Raw genomic sequence first — 16,606 nt, forward strand, 5'->3', positions numbered from 1 at the left:
GTCTATGTCGAACAGGAGGCATGTAGAAGATTGCGTGCAGCAAAGTTTTGATCATGTTGATAATTTAGAGGTCTTCGAAATCCATGTGTCAAATATGACAGGCTTTATAGGGTTAAAACTTTTCTTGACAACACAATCAAGAATCAAGTCGCGCGGCGTCTATTCTACAATATACGGTATTGTGGTGGCAGTCTGGTATTATGTTACGAAGCGTTTTTCCCAATTTCTGACTTTTAAATTCTGCTTGGAGCCTTGTTGGACACATATATATTGAAGAAGGAATATGCTTATGCAAAGCGTACACATTTGTGCTGCAGTAATACTTTGCATTACACACCACTGTCTTTCATCTGAAAATCAGACTGACAGTGATAATGTTAAATATGAATCGAACGATTTAAAGTCAATATTTAATCTGGATGGAAATGTTACTAAAAGTTTGGACAAAGCAACCCCTGCTGAAGACCACACCAAAGCGCAGAGGAATACCAGTGAAGATGGAGAACAGATGAACAAAGAAACCTATGGAGTAAAACCAGGCGAGTTCATTATCAATCGGAGAGTTGAGGGAAGTCAATTCAAACCATTTTTTTTTAAATGTCCTTTTATACGGCGTTATAACACTTTCCCCTTAAATTAACTATTAGGCCTATCTTTTTTATGTTAAAGTGATATTTTAAATTAAAATTGACACTTCAACATTTACTCACCCAAATTTCGTGCACTTTTCTTCTTCTTCCGTGGAACATAGACGATATTTTAAGAAATGTGTCATTTTTATTTTATTTTATTTTCAATGCATTGGAAGTCAATGGTAGTATTCAAAACCATTGGTTACCAACATTCTTCAAAATATCTTCTTTAATGTTTGCTATGTTCCACAGACAGCAGAAAGAAAGTCACACAATTTTGGAGTGGTATGACAGAATTTTCATTTTTGGGTAAATTAAATTATGCTTTTAAGGTGTTTCAACTGTCCCTCTGTTCCCTATGAACAGTGACTAGTGAAACTGCAGATTATAGGGTGAATTCAGATTGATTTTGGGACGCTTTTTCCAAGTTATCTCAATGACAAAAAGTGTCCCAATCACCCTGTGTTCACACTTACTTGTATCCTATTACAGAACTTTAATAACTTCCATGCACATTTTGATCGCCGAAAACTACCATGCATGTGTAAAATAAATACACAGGTAAGGACTGGAGTGATGCATGTAAGTTATTTCCTCTGTTCCAACTGCATAGTCTACCCTTCTACTTATTCCAATAGTCGTTAGTGTTTATTCAGCACATATTCGTATTATTAGTATCTATTCAGCACATACTTATTCCTTTATTGATAGTCACTATGCACAGTGCTTAACGTTTTGCAATGTGTTAAAAAAAAATAACATTTGTTATCTGGTCTCATCAGGCTATATACTTAAGGCGAAATTAGTTCAAGAACTATTGGGAATACAGGAATGCTTCAGCAACAAACATAATGTTGATTCACTAGGCGTTGTTTTAAGCAACAACAGTGAATCAGTGTGATATTTGTTTGCTCAGCATTCCTGTATTCCCACCAGTTCTTGAAGTCATTTCAAAAGTGCACCAAATGAAACCCATTGAAGAAGAGAGAGAAATTGTTGCATAGCCTACACTCTTAAAAATAAAAGGTTCTTTATTGGCATTGATGGAAGAACATCCATGGAACTTTTCCACTGCACAAAAGGTTCTTTATGGTGGAATAAGGTTCTTTAGATTAATCAAATGTTCTTCACGTTTTAAAAAATGGTTCTTTTAGGACCTGATCACTGAAATGTTCTTTTTCAGAACTTAATGTACTGCCATGTGATTCATTACAGCACATTTACTGTTATCTTTCATTCAAACATTCTTAGGCTCGTCTCTGGCCTAATAAGTAACTGTTCATCGTCAGCTTTAAATTAGTTTGACTAAATCTCAATCAGGTTGTCCACCACTGGGTTTGGAGTCTCTGAAAGTCTCGGATGATCAGCTGCAGTCTTCCTCAGATTTGAGTTTCGGGCTCGGTCCTCACAGAGGACGCCTTAATATACAGGTCAGCCCACTGTGTGTGCTTGTTTAAGAAGATTTCGAAGGTAGTTTCGAAGTAGCATGTTATGAATTTGCATACGTGTGTTTGCAGTCCGGTCTGGAGGATGATGATGAGTATGACGGAGCGTGGTGTGCTGGGGTGAAGGATCAGGAACAGTGGTTGCAGTTGGATGCCCTCAGACCGACACTCTTTACTGGCGTCATCCTCCAGGGCCGAAACTCTATCTGGAGGTCATTGTGTGTCTTTGATCAGTATTGTCATCATCGTTGCCATCGTTCATATTACACACATTTTTTTATTACTTCTTGCAAAATAGTGGCACTCTGTTGAAATTACTATAATTATTACTTGAGCCAAGTCTTAAACTAAAATGCATAATTGAGCTGTTTTAACTGAAAGCAACTTGCACTGACATATTTTAAAATCGAAGGCACGTTTAAAGCTACTTAATTGTCCTGATTGAACTAATGTGTAAATGTGTAATTACAAATATGCTTGTCAGTACATATGGCAGTACATCTAGAAGGACAATAGAAGTAATTATGAAATTAAATATAAAGATGTACTACAAGTCCTACATTGCATTCAGTTCACACTTTAGTTTATTATTTTAAAGTATATTATTTCCACACTAAGTACTCTTTTCAAAAGTATGCTAAAGTGTACTTCTTTTTCACAAGAGTCAGCTTTTACAGGATGTTTGCAAATCAAACCTATTATTTTCATTGTATTTGTCTTACCAAAAATCTTTATTTGTGTGTGTGTAGCTTGAACTGGGTCCGCACATATAAGGTGCAGTTCAGTAATGACTCATCGGTCTGGCAGCCCTGCATGAATGGATCAGAGGAGGCCGTAAGTTTTTGAGTTTTAGAAGTGCTGCTAACCTACATTTGTCAAATCTGCATCATTAAGCTTCCCTGTAAGATAGGGCTAAGAAGTCGAGGCGCATATAAATATTTAAAGCCTATAGTCTGTAAAGTGAATTTTCCGCATGTGCCATATTGTCTCTCCTCATCTCAGAATCTCTGTGCAGGTGTTTGCTGGGAATGAAGATTTGGATACACCGGTTTTGGCTCTGTTTCCTGAGCCTTCAGTGGCCCAGTACATTCGCATTAACCCACAGACCTGGTTTAGCAATGGCACCATTTGTCTCCGGGCTGAAGTGCTGGGTTGCCCAATGCCAGGTTCTACATTACACTACTGTACTTTGAAATATTTGGGTCAAGACCATGGCATGTAAAAACTAGGTTTTGGCAATATGTATGTATATATATATATAAAGCTATTTCCTTGCATTCACTCCAATTTATACGTTTGGAGGGGTGGTAAGACTTTTTAATGATTTTGAAAGAAGTCTCATGCTGCAAAATACAGTAAAAACAGTAATATTGTAGAATTATTACCATTTAAAATTACTTTTATCCATTTTAATGTATTTAAATTTTAATTTATTCCTGGTGGCAATTCTGAATTTTCAGCATTATAACTCCAGTCTTCAGTGTCACATGATCCTTCAGAAATCATTCTAATATGCTGATTTGGTGCTGAAGAAACTTTTATTATTATTATTATCAATGTTGAAAACAGCTGCTTAATATTTTTGTGGAAACAGCATTTATTTAAAATATAAATCTCCTTATAATTATAAATGTCCTTACTGTCCTTGCTGAATAAGTATGAATTTTTTACGGTAGTGTATTTCTTTAATTTTTTTTATTTACAAGGCTTTACAGTTATTGTCAGTCAACCGCCACTGTATTCTTGCAACACAGAGACAGAGCATTATTGGTAGTTAATATGTTGTAGTATTAAATCATTGAATAGTCATTCAGTTAAAAGTGAAGTTTGACTAAACTTGTCTGTATGTGTAGATTTTGACAGCCCACAATTTTCTGAAACTGAGAGCAGATCCACAGATGACCTTGACTTCAGACACCATAATTACAATGAGATGAGGAAGGTTAGAGTGATTTTAGACCTTCTTAGTCTTCCTGCTTATCCGTGTAACCGAACTGACACGAGTCACTCTCCCTCTAGTTAATGAAGTCTGTGAATGACGAGTGTCCAAATATCACACGGATCTACACTATTGGGAGGAGCTATACCGGACTGAAGCTTTATGTTATGGAAATATCCGATAACCCAGGAAAACATGAGCTTGGTAAGTGTTCACTTTAAGACCCTGGTGCTTGTTATTCAGATCCCTGAACCCTGAATAGTCCACACACATATATTCCGGTGCAATAACAAATTGTGTTTTTGCAGAGAATTCATTGTGCATGCCCTTTTAATATTTTCCCTATGACACAGATAGAAGAATATGTTTTCTTTGCTTTTAGGCTTTCATCATACTTTTATGTAACACATTGTTATCACACATCTGCTTTTCATCATTCATTTGGCCAGAATAAACATTCCATCATTGATCAGATGCTGTTAAGCTTTTACTAAAGACATATCGTCAGCAATTTTACTTGTTTAATCTCTCTATAAGGTATGATTTTTTTCATGATACAATTCTGAAGGGATAAAGAATCTAGTCCTGACCTTATTTTTTCTTGTACGCTGTTTCACTCTGAAATACATCACATAATGGAGGTAAAATGGTGTAAATGTGTGATTTTAAATTAATTCCTGTTCCAAATTGTACACATTTCACTGTTTATGATTTCACTGTTTGCTTATAGGTGAGCCAGAGTTTCGCTATGTTGCCGGGATGCATGGGAATGAAGTTTTGGGCCGGGAGCTCTTGCTAAATCTTATGCAGTACATCTGCCGTGAATACAACCGAGGCAATCAGCGTGTCATACAACTGGTAAAGGACACACGCATCCATCTGTTGCCATCTATGAACCCAGATGGATATGAAACAGCCTATGAGAAGGTGTGAGAAGAGCATTACCCTCCTAAAAATAAAGGTTCTTTATTGGCATCTATGTTCCACGAAGAACCTTTAACATCCATGGAAACTTTCCATTGCACAAAAGATTATTTATAGTGGAAAAAGCTTCTTTAGATTGTTAAATCGTTCATGTGTTTGTTTCTACAGGGCTCAGAACTCTCTGGCTGGGCTCTTGGACGCTACAGCTTTGAGGGCATTGACATGAACCATAACTTCCCTGACCTCAACAACATCATGTGGGACGCTCAGGAGTTGGCCACGGACAAGAGGAGAGTGAGCAACCACTACATTCCCATGCCAGAGTACTACACCTCAACCGAAGCATTAGTACGTAAGCATTATCATGCTCTTTTGGTATGTGTAGCCTACTTATAATAAACTTTGGGTACTGCTGTCTCCAGGGGTGCGTTAACCAGAGGCTCCTGGGCTACAGCATTACAGTAGACCCCCCTACCCCAAATAAAATTAGTCATTAGTCAATACATAGACATTTCCGTTTGTGCTCATGAATTAATAATGACATAACTTTAGAAACATTACAGGCCCTTTCCAAAAAATTTGAATATCATGGAAAAGTTTATTTATTTCCATAATTCCATTCAAACCGTTAAACTTCCATAGATTATAGATTCAGGGCCCACAACTTAAACGATTTCAAGTATTTAGTTGTTTATTTGTACATAATTTGGGCTTCCAGCTCATAAAACCCACGAAAACAGGATTTCAAAAAAATTTGAATATTACATGAAATCACACAGTAATTACACAGTGATACCATGGTCATTGAACCAGGTTTTGGTTATTTTGGCAGTGTGGGCAGGTGTAAATCCTGCTGGAAAATGAAGGAAGCATGAAGTGCTCTGAAAATGTCCTGGTAGACGGCTGCGTTGACTCTGGATTTAATAAAGCACAGTGGACCAAAGTCCTCTTTTCTGATGAGAGCAAATTTTGCATCTCATTTGGAAACCAAGGTCCCAGAGTCTGGAGGAAGAATGGAGAGGCACACAATCCAAGATGCTTGAAGTCCAGTGTGAAGTTTCCACAGTCTGTGTTGGTCATCGGCTGGTGTTGGTCCACTGTGCTGTCCACTCAACGCAGCCGTCTACCAGGACATTTTCAGAGCACTTCATGCTTCCTTCAGCAGACAAGCTTTATGGAGATGCTGACTTCATTTTCCAGCAGGATTTGCACTTTCTTGTTTTTCTAGCTGAAATGTCCTTGATAATATCACTAAAATGAGGCCAGTTTTGAGAATAATTAGAAAATTTGAGTGTTGAAATATCCTGTTTACACAGCAGCTAAACACTGTCTGTATAGAATAATGACACTATTATCTTGCTACAGCTGCTTTACAGCAGAATTTGAACTTGTTTCATATTTGATCAAGTTTGCATCATTAATAACTTTCCTGTTTATTATTGTGAAGCTGCTTTGAAACTATTTCTATTGTATAAAGCGCTATTAAAAATAAAGGTGATAACATGATTGTATGAACATGCAACGGGAGCGGTCAACTGTAACCACAGTGAGAGTGACTAAAGTCATATCAAAGATGGCGACGTAAATAAAACTGTCGCATTTGAAACGACAAATGTAGAGATGCATGTTCATCCATTAAATGAACCGACAGCAGCTTTAATACCCGAGTGAAAGCAGAGCATTTGAGTCAAAACTTGGTGACTGGATCTAAAACCTTCTGATGACGCAAATTATATCCACATTTTTGTGGACGTGCATTCAGCAAAGAGTGTCTCTCTCGCACTGTGTAACGTTACAGAAAACTAGTTGTCCTGTTCGGTTCTGTTCACACACAAGGTCTTTGCCGAAAATGAGGCTATGAGTCCTAAAAGTTTACGGGTGTAAGTTTGGTTATAGAATGCAGTTGTCACTACTCTGAACCTAAATATATATAAATAGTTTTTTAAGTTGGCCCCTCCCCAGCCCCTGGTTTTCACAAATAGTCTTCTTTTTCTTTTTTTCTTTTTTTTTTTTAGATAAGCAAAGTAATCAATCTTGTTTGTCTAAGAAAACAGCAGAGTCTTAAGCTCTTTCAGACGTTGCTCTCAGTGTATCCTCATAATGTTTGTTTTATTTGGAGGCACAGAAAATCTCAGATTTAAGTGTCACATTTATTAAAGTCCGTCTTTTTAACTTATTGTGATTTATATCCAAGTAAAACTTCTCGAACAAGCTCAAATGTAGGGCAGGACTTGATTTTGTCCATTGGGAATTGATTGGATGGTTAGATGGTTGTGGTTTGCTATTGCTGTGATGTCATGTGAGTGACAGGTTGTCCCGCCTCTTTGCGCCAGTAAACACGTCATCAGAGAAGAGAAGAGATGTCGCTGTAAGAGGGAGGGGAAACACTTTGGTTAAAGATTATGAGAGCACATGAATAAAATAAAATAAAGATTTGCACGGATAAATAATAAATACCTCAATATTCCATAAATACATCTTAAAAAATCCATTTCGATTTGATGGTGACTTTAAATCTTTCAATAGACAATAATAGTCTTTGCCTTGTAGAGCAGGACACATTGTGCACAGGGGAATCAGGGTCAAGCAGATCTGTGAAGAATGTGAGCACTTCCTCTTAGCCGAAGCTCCCTGTGCTGGGCCTCCGATAGGAAAACACACAGCAATACACAGATTAGAAATGAAATTCACTCTTTCATCATGAAAGATGTTAGAGGGAGACTCAAAAGTGAAGAAATGTAATAAAAGAACACAGAATTATCATCTTTTCTGTGGATTATGAGATTATTATTATAGGCAAAGATTTACTTTTGTGCCTGAGGGGGAGGGGCAATGGGGGCAGAAACTAGACCCAGACCCTCTAATTACAGTCTAAAGCACATTCTGATAAAAAACGATAAAGTTGTTGTATAGTAGGCTACACATTATATATTATATAAAGGTTTTTTCATATACACTACCAGATGTTAGGAATAATTAAGTAAAAAATGTTTCTTAAATACTGTAAAACTAGTTTCTGTTTTAATTCAAGTCACTTTTGTCACTTTTGATTAATTTAATGCGTCCTTGCCCAATAAAATTATTGATTTAATTAATAATATGTTAATTTGCAAAACAAAATCTTACTTATTACAAACTTTTTAATGGTAGGCTAGTGTATCACGTTGTCCACAAAAATATGAAGCTGCATGTTTTCAGCTGTTTTCAACATTGATAAAAAGAAAGGTTTCTTGAGCACCAAATCAGCATATTAATATGATTTCAAAATATGTGACCCGTGCTGGCAAAGTGCGCACGGGACAATTCCGAGCTACAGGAACATGAAAAATTACGATTTTGAGGTTTTCGCAAAAATGTGTTCATTAAGCCCTCGTCTAGCAATCCCAGTGCTAAAATAGCAATTAAACATCAAAAAGTATCTTTATGTTCGGGGAGGAGTACCTTTCCTTTGTCCATTAAAAATGATCTTACTCGCGCTGACTGACAGATCTGGAGTGTGTGCACAAAGCGCTCAGACAGCGCAAGACCCCGATATACACACACACAGAATTACAGTATTTAAAAATATCTGTCTTGGAGAGTATTCACGCAAACATTATGTGAACTTTTGGTTACCGTTGGGGAAAAACATGTAATGTGTAACATTATTTTAGATCCGTGCAGTAGGCCTACAATAGGTCTTAATAGGCTGTCTGTTTCATTAATGTTAATCAAACAATTGTGGTATCATGGGAAAATATATATTATTCTTATATATAGCCTATTTGGTTTTGACTTGGTGTGTGCCAAATTTTGTGTTATTACCAGGGATTTTACAGTGATTTTGTTTTGGAACCTTCAGAAAACTTTAACTCGATTTTTCTCAAAATTGACTTCAAACAGGTGTAGCTCAGTCATTTTTTGTCCTATTCAAACAAATCATAGCCTACATCATTTTGAATTTTTTCATATAAAATATAAAATAGAGAATTATTAAAATAATAAAAACTCATTTTTGTCAGCACGGGTCACATATATTAAAGCAGTTCTTTTAAATTGTAATTGTATTTCACAATATTACTGTTTTCACTGTAATTGATCAAATAAATGCAGCCTTGGTGAGCATAAGAGACTTCTAAATTAAAAAAAAAATCACAAATATTCGAAACTTTTGACTGCTAGTGTATATTATTGTATATTTTATATTATACTATTCGTACGTTCATGTTTAAGGTTGCCCCGGAGACTCGTGCTGTAATCAGCTGGATGCAAGATATTCCTTTTGTACTGAGTGCTAATCTGCACGGGGGAGAGCTGGTGGTCACTTACCCTTTCGACTGCACACGTGACTGGATCCCTCGCCAGGACACTCCCACCGCAGACGACGATTTCTTCCGTTGGTTGGCTACCGTCTATGCCTCGACCAATCTAGTGATGGCAAACCCAGATCGGAGGATCTGTCACTCAGAAGACTTCCTACAGCACAACAACATCATCAATGGAGCTGACTGGCACACTGTTCCAGGGAGTGAGTAAACATTCAATATTCATTTGCAACAGGGTACTTTCTAAAAGTCCATTTTAAGAGATGACACAGGTGTAATTCAAATAGAGGTCCACAGTCAAAAGTCTTGTAGAATATATTTAGGAGCATGTAGACTGAAGATATTCAGATATTAGTTGTGTTCCATTTGGAGGACTGAAAAATAAAATGAAGAAATTGTTTATTAATGTAATAATTATGAATTAAAATGTTAAATGAAACAGTAAACAATGAAGTAATAACTAATTTTATACAATTTAATTGCACAATTTAATTATTAATACTGATAATTCTTCATTTTGTTTTTTAAGTGTCAATCCTAGTTTCATGCTCATTATATAAAAGGCTTTATGTACTGTTGATATTATTTTTCTTATTTTATTTTTGCTTTATAGGCATGAATGACTTTAGTTATCTCCACACGAATTGCTTCGAAATAACTGTAGAACTGTCCTGTGATAAATTCCCACATGCCAGTGAGCTTCCTATCGAGTGGGAGAACAACAAAGAGTCCCTCCTGCTGTACATGGAGCAGGTCAGTTCATTTTCCCTCTGTCCTGTATGGAAACATGATCCCAATGGATCCTTCTAGGATCCTAACCTTTTCCATTTTCATCTGCTCTCTCGCTCCTCTGCAGGTGCACAGAGGTATAAAGGGCGTCATCAGGGATAAGGACACTAAAGCTGGCATTGCAAATGCTATCATTAAGGTGGACGGCCTGGACCACGACATAAGATCTGGTATACCTCTAAAATCACTTTGCCAAATAAACTGCATTAAAGAGGACATATTGTGCTTTTTTTACATTTTCAACTTTCTTTAGTGTGTAATGTTTCTGTTTGAGCATGAAAAAGGTCTGTGAAGTTACAAAGCACAAAGTCGCTCCAAAGGGAAGGGAGTTATTCTCTATATCAGTAAGCACTATTTTTGAAACGCCTCGTTTGTAGTCTTGAGTTTGCTTCCTCATTTAAATAATTCCCACCCAAGTTGAAATATGCAGTTATGGCAAGGAATGTGACATTTCAGAAACATGCTCGAAGCAGCTGACCAATCACAACACACTTGTCAAGCCAACCAATCAGCGTGAAAACTGATTTTAGTAGACCCCCAAAAACAAATCTTTGTAAAAGGGCTTAATAGGTCCTCTTTAAAACAATTACATTTAGTCAATACAGGATATAATAATGTTTGATTGACATGTTTGTAGCTCTAGATGGTGATTACTGGCGTCTGCTGAACCCAGGTGAGTACAAGGTAATAGTGTGGGCTGAAGGCTACTTCCCTCGCATCCGCCACTGCTCTGTAGGGTCAGAGCCCCACGCAACCATCTGTGACTTCACCCTCACCAAGACGTCACAGGATCGCCTAAAACACATCCTGGCAAGAGGTGGGAAAATTCCCCGGGATGATCAGGTACGGGTCCGAGCCATGCGAATGCGCAAACTCCGCATCAGCACCAAGATTCTTAATCGCCGTCGAGAACAACAGCAACGCCTTAACAAAGTTAAACGGAAGTGAGGAGCTCATTTATAAAGCAATAAGCCGGTCTGTCACAGGTTGAGGGACATTGCGATTTAAGAGACAGATTTTGAGATTGTCTGATTTGAATGTTTTTTTTAACCACTAATTGATTTTTAAGAATGCCTCATGTGAGCAAGACTCTGAGATTGTAGCTGGTTTTCTACTCTCAGAATATGATGTTGATGATGATGATATTATAATAAAGCTAATAAAAGATTTTACAGGATCCACCTCTTAGTTTCTTCAGCTGTTTTAATTCAGTGATGTATAGAAGCTTGTTTCCGCCACAGAATAAAAGGTAATTGTGCCTTTTTATCTCACAATTCACATTTCTAAACTCCTTATATCCTGCAATTCTGACTTTTTTCTCATAATTTCTAGCCTTGATTAATTTGGACAAAAATCATCCCTGCACAATGTCCATTGCATTGTGATGGTGGGGGTGGTCCTATACTATGTGTGTATATACAATGCAGTTTTCACTAAGCGGTTCTCAGAATTGTGTCCTTGGGACGAGGGCACGTTAATTTGTATATATATATTTATATATATATATATATATACATATATATGATGTGCATGGATAAATCATTTATAATAAATTATTTCTTTATTGCAATATTCAATAAAAACAAGAATTGTCCAATTGTCCATTTCATGGTGACTTTAATATGTTGTTTAGGCAGCACGTGCATACTATGATTATCTTCACTTTATGCATATTTATAATTAAACAAAATATGATATAAATCAAATAAAACCGAATCGGGAAATACGCATACTCTGTTTATCTTCAATGTATATTTATAATACAGAGAATATAGTATATTTATACATGAAAATGAGCTATTTTGGCTTTAAATGTAAACACCATTGTTAATTCATGTGTATCGTCCAAATAAATAAATAGTTTCATTTTTTTATTCAGTTCATTTTACAAAGTGCGAATGTTGGTGATGCTTCGTTCCCTTGTTCATTCGCTGGTATCCTTAGGCATGCTCCGCTTTTTACATGGACTTTTGTTTTCTCTTGAATTCAGCTTTCTCTTCTTCACTTGGTTTAGAGAGAATCATTAAGACACAATTGATGGAAATAATTAATATTAAGAGAGAACACATTTTTATGTTCAAGAATTTATTTCTGGGGAAAAAAACGAATTAATGAATATCCTAAAAGGACCACGAAAGGGAACTTAGTGTCTATGGTAGTTGCAGCCCTGGCTGAAGTTTTTATCTCGGAGGTCAGGAAACCAAGTCTTGAATTTTCTTTTAAAATCAGCCTTCTCTTCTTCACTTGGTTTAGATACTGGTGAAATGAAAAATTATAATTAAGATACAATTGGTGGAAATAATATATTAATAATCTAAAAGAAAACAGTATCTTTTGTTGTTGTGGCGCTGGCTGAATTTCTTACTTTCAATGCCAGGAAACCAGGTCTGGAGCTTCCTTCTGAACTCAGCCTTCTCTTCTTCAATGGGTTTAGAGTCAGAAACTACTGAATTTAAAAAAAATCATTAAGTGACACAATTGGTGAAAATAATATACTAATAATCTAAGAGAAAACTATCTTTTGTTGTTTTGGACCTGGCTGATGTTCTTACCTTCAATGCCAGGAAACCAGGTCTGGAGCTTCCTTCTGAACTCTGCCTTCTCTTCTTCAGTGTGTTTAGAGTCAGCTACTAGTGAATTAAATGTGCTTCCTGGGGAGGCAGTGGGCATAGGTGCTTCCTCTTGGGACGAGGTGGGTACAGGTGCTTCCTCAGAGGATGTGGTGGGCACTGGTGTTTCTTCTGGGAAGGCTGTGGGCACGAGTGCATCCTCTTGGGAGGAGTTGGGCACAGGTGCTTCCTTAGGGGACACAGTGGGCACTGGTGCTTCCTCTGAGGATGAGGCAGGTACAGCTGCTTCCTCTGGAGACGTGCTGGGCACTGGTGCTCCTTTTGATGTCCTGGCAAACGTAGGTGGTCCCTTGGGGGGCCTTAAGGGCAAAGGTGTCAAGATGACATCCCTTTTCAGATACAATCTCATATTATTAGGGATCGTCACTTTTCTCTTGAATGAGGGCCTGGCAGGTACAGGTGCTTCCTGTGGAAAGGCAGCGGGCACTGGTGCTTCCTCTTGGGACGAGGCACGTACAGGTGCTTCCTCAGAGGATGTGGTGGGCACTGGTGTTTCCTCTGGGGAGGCTGTGGGCACGAGTACATCCTCTTGGGGTGAGTTGGGCACAGGTGCTTCCTTAGGGGACACAGTGAGCACTGGTGCTTCCTCTGAGGATGAGGCAGGTACAGCTGCTTCCTCTGGAGACGTGCTGGGCACTGGTGCTCCTTTTGATGTCCTGGCAAACGTAGGTGGTCCCTTGGGGGGCCTTAAGGGCAAAGGTGTCAAGATGACATCCCTTTTCAGATACAATCTCATATTATTAGGGATCGTCACTTTTCTCTTGAATGAGGGCCTGGCAGGTACAGGTGCTTCCTGTGGAAAGGCAGCGGGCACTGGTGCTTCCTCTTGGGACGAGGCACGTACAGGTGCTTCCTCAGAGGATGTGGTGGGCACTGGTGTTTCCTCTGGGGAGGCTGTGGGCACGAGTACATCCTCTTGGGGTGAGTTGGGCACAGGTGCTTCCTTAGGGGACACAGTGAGCACTGGTGCTTCCTCTGAGGATGAGGCAGGTACAGCTGCTTCCTCTGGAGACGTGCTGGGCACTGGTGCTCCTTTTGATGTCCTGGCAAACGTAGGTGGTCCCTTGGGGGGCCTTAAGGGCAAAGGTGTCAAGATGACATCCCTTTTCAGATACAATCTCATATTATTAGGGATCGTCACTTTTCTCTTGAATGAGGGCCTGGCAGGTACAGGTGCTTCCTGTGGAAAGGCAGCGGGCACTGGTGCTTCCTCTTGGGACGAGGCACGTACAGGTGCTTCCTCAGAGGATGTGGTGGGCACTGGTGTTTCCTCTGGGGAGGCTGTGGGCACGAGTACATCCTCTTGGGGTGAGTTGGGCACAGGTGCTTCCTTAGGGGACACAGTGAGCACTGGTGCTTCCTCTGAGGATGAGGCAGGTACAGCTGCTTCCTCTGGAGACGTGCTGGGCACTGGTGCTCCTTTTGATGTCCTGGCAAACGTAGGTGGTCCCTTGGGGGGCCTTAAGGGCAAAGGTGTCAAGATGACATCCCTTTTCAGATACAATCTCATATTATTAGGGATCGTCACTTTTCTCTTGAATGAGGGCCTGGCAGGTACAGGTGCTTCCTGTGGAAAGGCAGCGGGCACTGGTGCTTCCTCTTGGGACGAGGCACGTACAGGTGCTTCCTCAGAGGATGTGGTGGGCACTGGTGTTTCCTCTGGGGAGGCTGTGGGCACGAGTACATCCTCTTGGGGTGAGTTGGGCACAGGTGCTTCCTTTGGGGACACAGTGGGCACTGGTGCTTCCTCTGAGGATGAGGCAGGTACAGCTGCTTCCTCTGGAGACGTGCTGGGCACTGGTGCTCCTTTTGATGTCCTGGCAAACGTAGGTGGTCCCTTGGGGGGTCTTAAGGGCAAAGGTGTCAAGATGACATCCCTTTTCAGATGCAATCTCATATTATTAGGGATCGTCACTTTTCTCTTGAATGAGGGCCTAGCAGGTACAGGTGCTTCCTGTGGAAAGGCAGCAGGCACTGGTGCTTCCTCTTGGGACGAGGTGGGTACAGGTGCTTCCTCAGAGGATGTGATGGGCACTGGTGTTTCTTCTGGGAAGGCTGTGGGTACGAGTGCATCCTCTTGGGATGAGTTGGGCACAGGTGCTTCCTTAGGGGACACAGTGAGCACTGGTGCTTCCTCTGAGGATGAGGCAGGTACAGCTGCTTCCTCTGGAGACGTGCTGGGCACTGGTGCTCCTTTTGATGTCCTGGCAAACGTAGGTGGTCCCTTGGGGGGCCTTAAGGGCAAAGGTGTCAAGATGACATCCCTTTTCAGATACAATCTCATATTATTAGGGATCGTCACTTTTCTCCTGAATGAGGGCCTGGCAGGTACAGGTGCTTCCTGTGGAAAGGCAGCGGGCACTGGTGCTTCCTCTTGGGACGAGGCACGTACAGGTGCTTCCTCAGAGGATGTGGTGGGCACTGGTGTTTCCTTTGGGGAGGCTGTGGGCACGAGTACATCCTCTTGGGGTGAGTTGGGCACAGGTGCTTCCTTAGGGGACACAGTGAGCACTGGTGCTTCCTCTGGGGAGGCTGTGGGCACGAGTGCATCCTCTTGGGAGGAGTTGGGCACAGGTGCTTCCTTAGGGGACACAGTGAGCACTGGTGCTTCCTCTGAGGATGAGGCAGGTACAGCTGCTTCCTCTGGAGACGTGCTGGGCACTGGTGCTCCTTTTGATGTCCTGGCAAACGTAGGTGGTCCCTTGGGGGGCCTTAAGGGCAAAGGTGTCAAGATGACATCCCTTTTCAGATGCAATCTCATATTATTAGGGATCGTCACTTTTCTCTTGAATGAGGGCCTAGCCGGTACAGGTGCTTCCTGTGGAAAGGCAGCGGGCACTGGTGCTTCCTCAGGGGATGCTGCATGCATTAGTGCTTCCTCTTGGGACGAGTCACGTACAGGTACTTCCTCAGAGGATGTGGTGGGCACTGGTGTTTCCTCTGGGGAGGCTGTGGGCACAGATGCATCGTCTTGGGATGAGTTGGGCACAGGTGCTTCCTTAGGGGACACAGTGGTCACTAATGCTTTAGGTATTCCCAGTGGGGACCCGTCTGGCATGGGTGCTCCCGCAGGGGACTGGGCAAGCACAAGCTCTCCCTGCTGGTACCTAGCAGGAGTTGGGGCTCCTTGTGGGGCCTCCACTATTCCCCACTGGCCTGAAGTGAGCCCACACCCGTTCTTCTCAAATGATGAGCGTAAACGATCCTCTACCTCCATTATTGCCCACCACCTCCCTGCGAGGAGGGCTGTGATGAGCTCATGCTCATCTAAGGGGCTTAAGGGTTCTGTTTCTCTGAAACAGGTGGGCATGGTGGAGATGCTCAGTTTGATGGATAAGCATCTTTGATGGATGCAAGACATGTTGTGCAACAGTGAACTATCTTTTAAAAACTGTGAGAGAAAGAGAGAGACTTTAATTATCAGCAAATATATACAAATTATTTGTCTTAGTTTTATATAATTGTATAATTAATTAGGCTATAATTATCAACAAATATATATATATATATATATATATATATATATATATATATATTGTCTTAAATACAAATATTTAGACATTTTATATAGATAATTATAGCCTACTTAACCTTACTTTTCTTCTGGAAAAATAATAATAATACTGCTAACATTAATTTTGAACATTGTCTTAAGGTGCTGAAGAAGAAAATTAATGAATATGTTGTTCATGTTGTTATTTAGCACGTTTTGAAATATATGTGACTTCTGAGTCACGTTGCCTTTTTAGGGTATAAAAAAGGGATTAATTTTGACCATCTTTGTATTTTGAGTTTTTAATTCACTATATTACAATTAAATCCTAATCTAATCATGACAAACTATATATCGTTTGTCACAAAAAGTCGACGCACACACTTTTGATAATTGAAACTTTGATTTTCAGGCTAAAAGTACATAATAAAACATATAATCTAGTATTTG

At 39.9% G+C, this 16,606-nt stretch overlaps 2 protein-coding genes across 2 annotated transcripts; one reads left to right on the top strand and one right to left on the bottom strand.

The window, feature by feature from the left end:
• Window positions 1–161: 161 nt before the first annotated feature.
• On the top strand, window positions 162–11,214 carry cpxm1a (carboxypeptidase X (M14 family), member 1a). Its single transcript, XM_084391001.1, has 13 exons — window positions 162–539; window positions 1,953–2,062; window positions 2,150–2,289; window positions 2,827–2,911; window positions 3,093–3,243; window positions 3,931–4,019; window positions 4,097–4,220; window positions 4,747–4,943; window positions 5,109–5,288; window positions 9,153–9,447; window positions 9,858–9,997; window positions 10,101–10,203; window positions 10,671–11,214. Exons 1-13 carry the CDS (start codon window positions 284–286, stop codon window positions 10,979–10,981), a joined length of 2,181 nt encoding a protein of 726 aa, XP_084247127.1. The 5' UTR covers window positions 162–283; the 3' UTR covers window positions 10,982–11,214.
• A 962-nt stretch (window positions 11,215–12,176) lies between these two features.
• Window positions 12,177–15,973, bottom strand: LOC311280198 (uncharacterized protein; the record flags this gene model as incomplete). Its single annotated transcript, XM_084392172.1, has 3 exons — window positions 12,177–12,289; window positions 12,399–12,476; window positions 12,586–15,973. 3 exons carry the CDS (start codon window positions 15,971–15,973, stop codon window positions 12,177–12,179), a joined length of 3,579 nt encoding a protein of 1,192 aa, XP_084248298.1.
• Window positions 15,974–16,606: the final 633 nt, after the last annotated feature.

This window comes from Rutilus rutilus, assembly GCF_951802725.1.
Source record: "Rutilus rutilus genome assembly, chromosome: 20".
Lineage (NCBI taxonomy): Eukaryota > Metazoa > Chordata > Actinopteri > Cypriniformes > Leuciscidae > Rutilus > Rutilus rutilus.